General features: G+C 41.9%; 1 protein-coding gene across 1 annotated transcript; it reads right to left on the bottom strand.

Annotated features, from left to right (window-relative positions):
- Nucleotides 1-6,130: 6,130 nt before the first annotated feature.
- LOC136257688 (RING finger protein nhl-1-like) lies at nt 6,131-10,013 on the bottom strand. The gene is made up of 2 exons (XM_066050978.1): nt 9,869-10,013; nt 6,131-7,346 (listed from the first exon to the last, which is right to left on the bottom strand). Exon 2 carries the CDS (start codon nt 7,339-7,341, stop codon nt 6,292-6,294), a length of 1,050 nt encoding a protein of 349 aa, XP_065907050.1. The 5' UTR covers nt 7,342-7,346; nt 9,869-10,013; the 3' UTR covers nt 6,131-6,291.
- Nucleotides 10,014-10,326: the final 313 nt, after the last annotated feature.

The following is a 10,326-nucleotide window of genomic DNA, read 5'->3' as shown; positions in this document are numbered from 1 at the left end:
ACCCATGCTGATTAGGTGAGAGTAAGTTATTGTCGGAGAGGTAATTGGACAGAGTATCCTTTATAATAGATTCAAATATTTTAATGACAATAGACGTTAGACAAACAGGACGATAATTATCTACTTTAGTCTTGTTACCCTTCTTGTGTATAGGTGTTATGTAACCAATTTTCCAATCATCTGAATATGATGGTGTCAAGTACTTCGCTTACACTGGCGTAGTCGCCAGGACTGAGCCGTGGGAGTAGTGAGCCGGCCGTTCCTGTCTTTTTGAACCTACCGTGGCGAGTTGTGGATAACGGTACCAGAGAAGGTGAAATTGTCAACCACAAGTGCCGTGTTGTGCGTGATTTTTATTAGGGAGAGATGTCGAATTCTAACGACGGAGAGCGAAGTACAGCACCCAGAGACCAGCGTCCCAAACGCCCTCTGCTCATCCCAGATCCCTTCGACGGAGAGACAAACTTTGATGAGTGGATAAGTCACTCTGAGAAAGTGGCGGAGCTAAATGGATGGACTGACGAAGAGAAACTATCTTGGTTGAAGCATAGATACTATTATAAGTCTAGTATCTGGTTGAAGGTCAGGTTAATTGGCAAAGCTCACGTGTCATTCAATAATCTAGCTCACGTGGTACAACAATCGTACTCAACAATTAAAATAGCGTTACAGAATCGTTTCGAACCATATAGCAAGCGAGAAATGTACAAGGTGGAACTGGAAAACCGGAAGAAGGCTGGGCAGATTATGGGGATACTTTATCACAGTTTTTCAGCAAGGCGTTTCCTGATCTGCAGGTGGAAGCCAGAGAACAAATTGCGTTGAGCCGCTACTTGAATCAATTGCACAATCCACAAATCGCTGTTGCTGTCAGACAAAGACGCCCAAAATCTATACAAGAAGCAGTCACTGCCACCCTTGAACTGGAGTCCTACCTGGTGAAGCCTAGTAACCCTTCCAGCGTGCATGAGGTAGCTGTCCAAGAACAAAGAGAAGGAGGCTGTACAGGTGTTGCCATGCAGTTGAGCATGCTGGAGACACTACAAAAACTGCTAAGCCAAGTGGAGCAGCTGGAAAATGAATTAGAAAGAAACCACATCCCACCCAAGAACTCCAAAAGGCCAAGTCAGTGGTATGCCATATATGTGGTCAAGTTGGACATTATGCCAGAGGTTGTGTTGTTAAACAAAAGCCAAGTCTTATCACTGAGCAAGAGACTGTAGATAGCACACCTACACAGAGCATGCAAACATTATCAATTAACAATGTGTCAAGTTATACATTAACGTGCAAAGTGTATGGCACACCAGTGTCATTTTTAATCGACAGAGGAGCAGGAGTATGTCTACTAAAAGATGAAGTGTGGAACGAAGTGAAACCTGAAGGTAGCATACTGAAGCCACTTAAAGTGCATGGGTTAGTGGGTGTTGATGGTATCCCAATTAAAGTGCAAGGGTCTGCTACAATCAATCTATCAATTGCAGGAAAGACATTCAATCATGATTTTATCATTGCCAACCAAATAACAACTGATGCCATATTGGGATTAGATTTCCTAGAATCTCACAACTGCATACTGAACATGGCTGAGGGTATGTTATCAATAAATGGGCATGCAGTAGTGCTGAACCCTCATAAGTCCCCAACATTAACAGCTGCAGGATGTGTAAAGGTCACAGTAGCCAAGACAATAACTATCCCAGCTAGTAGTGAGATGGAAATAGCAGCTCATGTTAACTCAACTGTGAAGGGTGTGTGGTTGGTGGAAGGTGATAAATCAAACCTGCAGTCAGTGTGTGTGGCTAGAGCCTTAGTTACAAATCATAATGAGATAGTGCCTCTTAGAGTGGTTAACACAAATTTGACTCCTATAACTCTACACGAAGACAGCAGAGTTGCCCTTGCGGAAGGACTTAATGAAACAGCTATTTGCAACACTACTATAAGTGACCAAGTAAAGTCTGGAAATGTACATGATATAGAACTAGCTGAACCCCTGCCTGATGACATCACAAATGCAGAAAGGGAACAATTTTTAGCATTTCTTTCCTATTACTCTGATGTAGTAGCTGCCAATTCAGATGACCTAGGGAGAACAAATGTGTTACAACATCATATTAACACAGGAGTTTCACCTCCAATCCGCCAGTCAACACGGCGAGTACCGCTACCACAACGAGACACAGTTCATCAACTTCTGCAGGAAATGCTCAAAAGAAATGTAGTTTCACCATCTAAAAGTCCCTGGGCATCTCCTATTGTGTTGGTTAAAAAGAAAGATGGCACAATTCGTTTCTGTGTTGATTATAGAAAAGTAAATAATGTAACAATAAAAGATGCCTACCCACTCCCAAGGGTTGATGATACCCTGGACACTTTGGCAGGGTCAGTCTGGTTTACAACACTAGACCTGAAAAGTGGCTACTGGCAGGTTGAGGTCACACCCGAATATCGTGCAAAGACAGCGTTTTGCACCCAAGAGGGTCTTTATGAATTCAATGTTATGCCCTTCGGACTATCAAATGCCCCAGCCACTTTTCAGCGTCTGATGGACTCGGTACTTGCAGGGCTTCAGTGGTCAACTTGCTTAGTATACCTTGACGATATTATTATTATGGGTAGGTCTTTTGATGAACATATGAAAAATTTACAGCAAGTCTTTGAATGTTTAAAACAAGCTGGACTAAAATTGCAGCCTAAGAAATGTCAGTTTTTGCAGCACAAGGTTACCTTCCTTGGCCACATTGTTTCATCGGATGGGATATCACCTGATCTCACAAAGACAGCAAAAGTAAGAGAGTGGCCTAGACCAATCACAGTCCAAGAAACTCAACAGTTCCTAGGTCTTGCTAGTTACTACAGACGCTTCATTAAAAGTTTTGCAGAGATTGCTAAGCCACTATACCAGCTAACTGAAAAGAAAGTATGCTTTAAGTGGACTGACCAGTGTGAAGATGCATTTATCTCTCTCAAGAACCACCTGACATCTGCACCAATTCTGGCATTGCCAGATTGGTCACTTCCATTTATTTTGGACACGGATGCAAGTGACACAGGGATTGATGCCGTTTTATCTCAATGTCACCCAGATGGCACTGAGCACGTGATATGCTATGCGAGCTGAGTTCTTTCAAAGTCAGAACGTAATGACTGTGTCACTCGAAAAGAGCTGCTAGCAGTGGTAACCTTTCTCCAACATTTCAGACAACATCTTATTGCTCCATTTACCATCCGAACTGATCACGGTGCCCTAACATGGTTACAAAGATTTAAAGAGCCTGAGGGACAACTAGCAAGATGGCTAGAGAAACTGCAAGACTACAATTTTACAATTTGCCATCGTCCAGGAAAAAAGCACATCAATGCTGATTCACTATCTCGTTACCCTTGTCGACAATGCGGAAGAGAATCCCACACACTAGAGCAATCTATTTCCACCATCTCAACTAGTGAGCTAACATGTGGATACTCAACACAGGAGATACGCAGCTTCCAGCTGAATGATAGCTTCATCAATGCATTGCTCAAAGCCAAAGAAACCAACCAACGTCCATCTTCAGATGAAGCCAAAGGCCAGAGTATAGAATACCGTCGCCTTCTTCAACAGTGGGAGCAGCTTGTCATCCGTGATGGTGTTCTTTGGAGGTGTTACACCCACCCTGCAAGTGATTCACATTGGCTACAACTGATAGTTCCCAGCAGTCTTCGTACTGACATCCTACATGAGATTCATCAAGGAGCATGTGGTGGTCATCTAGGACAAGAAAAATCCCTTGGCAAGCTTCCCTTGGCAAGCTTAAAGAACGATTTTACTGGCCTGGGCACTTCAATGACATTCATAATTGGTGCAAGACATGTTCTACATGTGCCTCTAGAAAAACTCCATCACCAAAACAGCGGGCCTCTCTAGGGACGATCTCTGCTGGATACCCCACCCAAATAATGGCTGTAGACATACTAGGTCCACTACCAGAAAGTGCTGCAGGAAATTCTTATATCATGGTAGTTGGAGATTATTTTACTCGCTGGATGGAGACATTTGCCATCCCCAACCAGGAAGCAACCACAGTGGCAGAGAAATTGGTAGAATAAGTCCAGAGCTTATGATAAGAATTCTCTGTTGTCCTGCCACAATGTCCTGACAAACCAAAATCGGCCGGACAATTGCCAAAATTGACTGGACATGAGATGAATGCCTAACAGGTCTACTGTAGCATAGCAAATAAACATTATAGTGGTAAGACATCACATGCCTTACTGCAGCTGTTATGTGGTTAAAGTACACCAGTGGGTTGGCAATGGTACATTTATGGTCACTCCCTTGGGTTGTAAGAATGTATACTATCTCCTGGCAACCAAGTGAATGTTATTGTTGATAGCATGCCAGCTCAGCCCTTAGGCTCCTTCTTTATGCTTTGATGGGACACTGTGTCCGGACAAACTGCATTATGGTCAGACATCTATGCAATTTGACCGGATTTTGTCCGGTGTCCGGACGTTATCATAAGCTCTGTAAGTCTTCATGAGATTCTCCATCCCTGAGCAACTACACTCGGACCAGGGTCGCCAGTTCAAGTCCAAACTTTTATCTGAAATATGCCATTTTTTAAACATTCAGAAAAGCAGAACTACACCTTACCATCCACAAAGTGATGGCTTGGTGGAGAGGTTTAACAGAACTCTGTTGGATATGTTGGCAACCTGTACTAAGGACCATCCTTTTGACTGGGAAAACTACATCAGAAAAGTATGTATGGCCTATAACACTAGTGTGCAGTGTTCCACTGGTTACACACCTTTCTACCTCATGTTTGGGCGACAAGCACGTATACTAGTAGACATCATGTATGACACAGCTAATACTACTACACCACAAACTCCTGGTGAGTATGCTACTGCATTACAAAACCGCCTAAAGACTGCCTTTGAAATAGTTCAAAATCGGCTCTCAGAAGCATATCAGCGGCAGAAGGACTTCTATAATAGGAAGGTGCATGGTGAGCCTCACAAACCTGGAGACCTAGTATGGTTGTACTCAACTGTAGCAGGGAAAGGGAAACGTAAGCTACACCACCAGTGGACTGGACCATATAAAGTTACTAAGAAATTGTCTGACGTGACATATCGAATCCAACATGCTCAGAGAAGAAACCAACGAAAAGTGCATTTTGACCGGCTTAAATCATGCCCAATGTACATGAGATTTGATTCAGAAGTAACATCACCCCCACATCAGCCACAAGGAGACACACTTTCTACTAATACCATAAATCCCAGCGTAGGAGCACAATTAGAACTTGTGGATGATGATGATGATGATTTACAGCCATCCCCTCTACTTCCACTCCTGAACAACCACCTAGTCGATATCCTTCAAGGGAAAGAAGAGAGCCTGCTAGGTACCAGGACTATGTTAGACATTAATCTCAAGACTGAGGACAGTCTTCTCAAAGGAGGGGAGTAGTGTAATATAGATTGTTTATGGACAGATTATAGCTATTTAGTTTTGTAAGAAGTAATTATTACATAGTGAACAATTAACACAAGGACCTGTAAATGACGCACACAGTATATAAGGATACATTCTTTTTGTACGAAAGTATTTTGTTGGATAACATGTGTATGATGGTGTCAAGTACTTCGCTTACATTATTAAAGTCAAGATTGTTACCAAAATCAATCTCAGAAGGCTAACTTTTTCTGTGGGAAAATTAGCTGGGCATTCCCCTAGACCCTCTAAATAGAGCTTGCTGAAGCACACACTTCTAGTTAGTGTGGTTTAACAAATTTTTCTTAGCTCCCACCACACAATTAGCCCCCCTTGTCTAATCCTTGATCTATGTACTTATGACCTGTGTTTATTTACCACTGATATTCCAGTCAGTAAAGAGTACTGATCTAAATGAATAATTCTGGCAGATTCAGTGAAGTGTTCATGCTTAATAAGTACCCCATTTATAAATATTTTGCAAACACTTGCTGAAAATAATACCTGGCTCATAGCTGGATATAAGTATATGTAACAAAGAACTAGCATGTATGCCCTATTAACAAAAGTGCTATAGGGAGTCCCTATGATGCTTTGTTGATTACTTGTAGTTGTACATTTACAAGATTTATTTCTGTTCTATACTTGGTCATATTATAGACCTTATGTTGTTTGCAAACAAAGAATAATGATATAAAAGGTAAACACAGTAGTGTGTATAAGCATGATTATACAGATAAAAAGCACTACGAAAAAAATGTCTGAAAGCTTGTAACTTGTAGTGTACATGTATTTAGTAAAGTTCACACATCCAGTTTGTTAAATATCTGGATCCTCTTATTGTAGCGGTCACTGACATATAACTTACTACTTGGACTGATTGCTACCCAACATGGACAATTAAATTGACCCTGATCAGCTCCATTGGATCCAAAACTGTCTACACACTTGCCTTTGTCATCCAAGATCAAAATACGGTGGTTCCACGTATCAGCAAGTATAATGTATGAAGTGATAGCATTTGAATAAGTAGTGACACTGTATGGGAAACTCAACTGTATTGTCCTAGTTCCTTCCAGATTTAAATCAAGGAGGCCGACATAGTGACCATCTATTGTAAAACGGTATATGCAACGTTGCTCATAGTCGGGAACTAGTAACTCTCTCTTGGTAGTATTGACTGCCACATCAAATGGTTTACATAGATGTTCTGTACCAAATGTAGTACAATTTTGACCTCCAATGTTGAACACTGCTATCCTGCTGTTTCCTGTGTCAGCGACATACACTAACTCATCAAATATCATAATTCCATTTGGATGGTCTAAAACCTTGTCACCAAAGCAAAGAATGTACGTACCATCACCAGCAAACTTTTGTACTCTACTGTTACAGTTATCAACGACATACAGATAGTTGTATTTGTCAAAAGCCAATCCTTCTGGATGTTGAAATTCACCATGGCCTTCACCCTTCTTGCCAAATTTATTAAACAAATTGTCTTGAGCATCAAACAAGTACACACAGTGATTGCTACAGTCGGCTAAAGCCCACATACCATTTGTGCTAAATGCAATACCCCAGGGTTCTCCTATGCTCTGGTTACAATCAATGATTTTGTAGGGTTTATCATTTAGCACATCTGCATATGGTATTTTGAACACCCTGTGAGTACCGATTTGGTTCACTTTGCAGCCATGACAGAGGTATAGGTTACAGTCATAACAAAAGTAGTGAGCATCCGATGAATCAGGGCATGGGTCATGTTCACACTTTACTCGTTCCTGTTTGAAGATGTGTAGTAGTTTACAGCAACGAGAGCATTCCTCTTCATGCTCATTCTGTTCAGTCATAATCTCTACAATCCATATATCATCTTGTTATAAGTCAGTGTACTTTTTAAACTCACAATGAGTTATATATATACCAGCATACTTTAACCACACAGCATTAATAAACATAGTGACAAATAATTTGACTAGTATATCAACCTTCAACACGTGCCATTTGAAATAAAACAGTGATTGATAGGTTTATTACGTACTTATTTTCAGGTTATATAGTTTATGGTGCTAGCTAGTTACCCAGGGGTGTATACAGAAATCTTGAAAAGGGGTTTCCACTCCAGCTAAGTGACTGTTAGAGTAGTTTAATTATATTTCCTGACTGCTATATTAGAGTATCTCCGGATCTTTTCACCAAAATTATAAATGCTTTAGGCATTCCTATCATGTGAGAATCTATTATTTAACTGTGTCCTGTATATACCATGATAGATTCCAGATTCTGGAAACCCGAAGTTTCAATTTCTTAAAGTTTCAGGTAGTGTGTAAACTCCAAAGGGGTTTCTGGGAACCCCTGGAAACCTATGCCCCAGTTATCAGTACTTGATTGTCAGCTTATGATTAAGTTGCCTCACTCTGTTAGTGGTAAGAGTCACCCAGATTACATGCACTGAGTATATTGATGCTATTTTCAGAAACCCCAAATTATTGAGTTCTGCATGCCCTTATATCATTCTGAAATATCACCTGTATCTAGTAGCAAAAATATGCCTGCAGCTGTCCAGTAAGTAGTGTGTGTGTGTGTGTGTGTGTGTGTGTGTGTGTGTGTGTGTGTGTGTGTGTGTGTGTGTGTGTGTGTGTGTGTGTGTGTGTGTGTGTGTGTGTGTGTGTGTGTGTGTGTGTGTGTGTGTGTGTGTGTGTGTGTGTGTGTGTGTGTGTGTGTGTGTGTGTGTGTGTGTGTGTGTGTGTGTGTGTGTGTGTGTGTGTGTGTGTGTGTGTGTGTGTGTGTGTGTGTGTGTGTGTGTGTGTGTGTGTGTGTGTGTGTGTGTGTGTGTGTGTGTGTGTGTGTGTGTGTGTGTGTGTGTGTGTGTGTGTGTGTGTGTGTGTGTGTGTGTGTGTGTGTGTGTGTGTGTGTGTGTGTGTGTGTGTGTGTGTGTGTGTGTGTGTGTGTGTGTGTGTGTGTGTGTGTGTGTGTGTGTGTGTGTGTGTGTGTGTGTGTGTGTGTGTGTGTGTGTGTGTGTGTGTGTGTGTGTGTGTGTGTGTGTGTGTGTGTGTGTGTGTGTGTGTGTGTGTGTGTGTGTGTGTGTGTGTGTGTGTGTGTGTGTGTGTGTGTGTGTGTGTGTGTGTGTGTGTGTGTGTGTGTGTGTGTGTGTGTGTGTGTGTGTGTGTGTGTGTGTGTGTGTGTGTGTGTGTGTGTGTGTGTGTGTGTGTGTGTGTGTGTGTGTGTGTGTGTGTGTGTGTGTGTGTGTGTGTGTGTGTGTGTGTGTGTGTGTGTGTGTGTGTGTGTGTGTGTGTGTGTGTGTGTGTGTGTGTGTGTGTGTGTGTGTGTGTGTGTGTGTGTGTGTGTGTGTGTGTGTGTGTGTGTGTGTGTGTGTGTGTGTGTGTGTGTGTGTGTGTGTGTGTGTGTGTGTGTGTGTGTGTGTGTGTGTGTGTGTGTGTGTGTGTGTGTGTGTGTGTGTGTGTGTGTGTGTGTGTGTGTGTGTGTGTGTGTGTGTGTGTGTGTGTGTGTGTGTGTGTGTGTGTGTGTGTGTGTGTGTGTGTGTGTGTGTGTGTGTGTGTGTGTGTGTGTGTGTGTACACCATAGATTTATAACCTGGGGTATGCACACAAACACACACACACACACACCAACAGAAACACACACACGCACACACACACACACACACACACACACACACACCTATGCACACATACACACACGCCCGCGCTCGCACACCGGCACACCATAGATTTTATAGTAGCTGTAACCTAAAATATACACACAGGCGTACGCCATTATCAGGGGTGGATCCAGGAGCTGGCAAGGGGAGGGGCACAAACAGGCTAAATTGTAGGTGAGTAGATTCTCTTGCTATAGTTGCTGTACTTTTCAAACAGCAGTGATCACTCCTTATATTAGTAGGTTGATTTTTGTCATTATGGCCTTTGCAGATGGTTGTAAAGTCTTAAAAGGCTATGAAAGTCTTAAATACCAGCAACACAATAATTATTTTTAGAGGCGCTTAGTACGAACGCAGGTGTGGAAAGCGCTTTCACAGCTGTTTTGACTTTGGTTTCAAGTGAGTTTGCAATAAATGGTGGGAATGTACAGTTTTCATGAATTTTATAATGACTTTTGTCTCATAAAGTGTATAATATTTCTATCAAAAGGAATAGCTAGTTAGCTACCTATGACCCTTCCACAGAGGGGGGGGGCATTTGCCCCAAATGCCCCATCCTGGATCCGCCATTGATTATGGTGTGTGTGCGTGTGCGCATAGATTTGTAAACCCCAGGTTATAAATCTATGATGTGTGTATGTGTGTTGAGTGTGTGAGAGAGAGATATTTACCCTCTAGCCCCACCCATTATTTTCACTGAAATTTTAGGAACCCACCTCAGCTCTTACGGCACCACTAATTTTGATACTGAAAAATGTAACGGTAGCTATCGTCTTTGCGCTCTTGTATTAATTCACAACCGAGTGAAATAGAGTGATCTATCCGTTGACTTTTCCGTAAATTTCCGTTTTATAGTACTGACTCAAGAAGATTTTTCTCGAGATTTTCGGTAGGTTATGGGGCAGAATTGAGGTAAGTAAACGGTATACTGTAAACTTAGCATTAATATAGCGAGTTCTATAGCGTTAGCTGCGATCGTCTCGCACTAAATTTCAAAGAAATGTCAATGAATTCAGCGAATTTACCATTAAAGCTGAAGCCAGTTTCATGGGGTTTTAATGTGTTTTGATGTGTTTTAAGCCACTAAGTCTAAGTCCTTAAAATTAGGTTAGGTAATCCTAAGGCTGCAGCACATGTTGCTGCAGACCTTCAGTGCTGATCACTGTAAAGCATT

The sequence above is a fragment of the Dysidea avara genome, chromosome 6 (genome assembly GCF_963678975.1).
Source record: "Dysidea avara chromosome 6, odDysAvar1.4, whole genome shotgun sequence".
NCBI lineage: Eukaryota > Metazoa > Porifera > Demospongiae > Dictyoceratida > Dysideidae > Dysidea > Dysidea avara.
Note: the sequence above shows the minus strand (reverse complement) of the source record. Positions and strands in the feature narration are given on the sequence as shown.

Excerpts from the sequence above, each read along its gene's own strand:
- LOC136257688 (XM_066050978.1), bottom strand. The coding sequence starts at position 7,341 with ATGACTGAACAGAATGAGCATGAAGAGGAATGCTCTCGTTGCTGTAAA.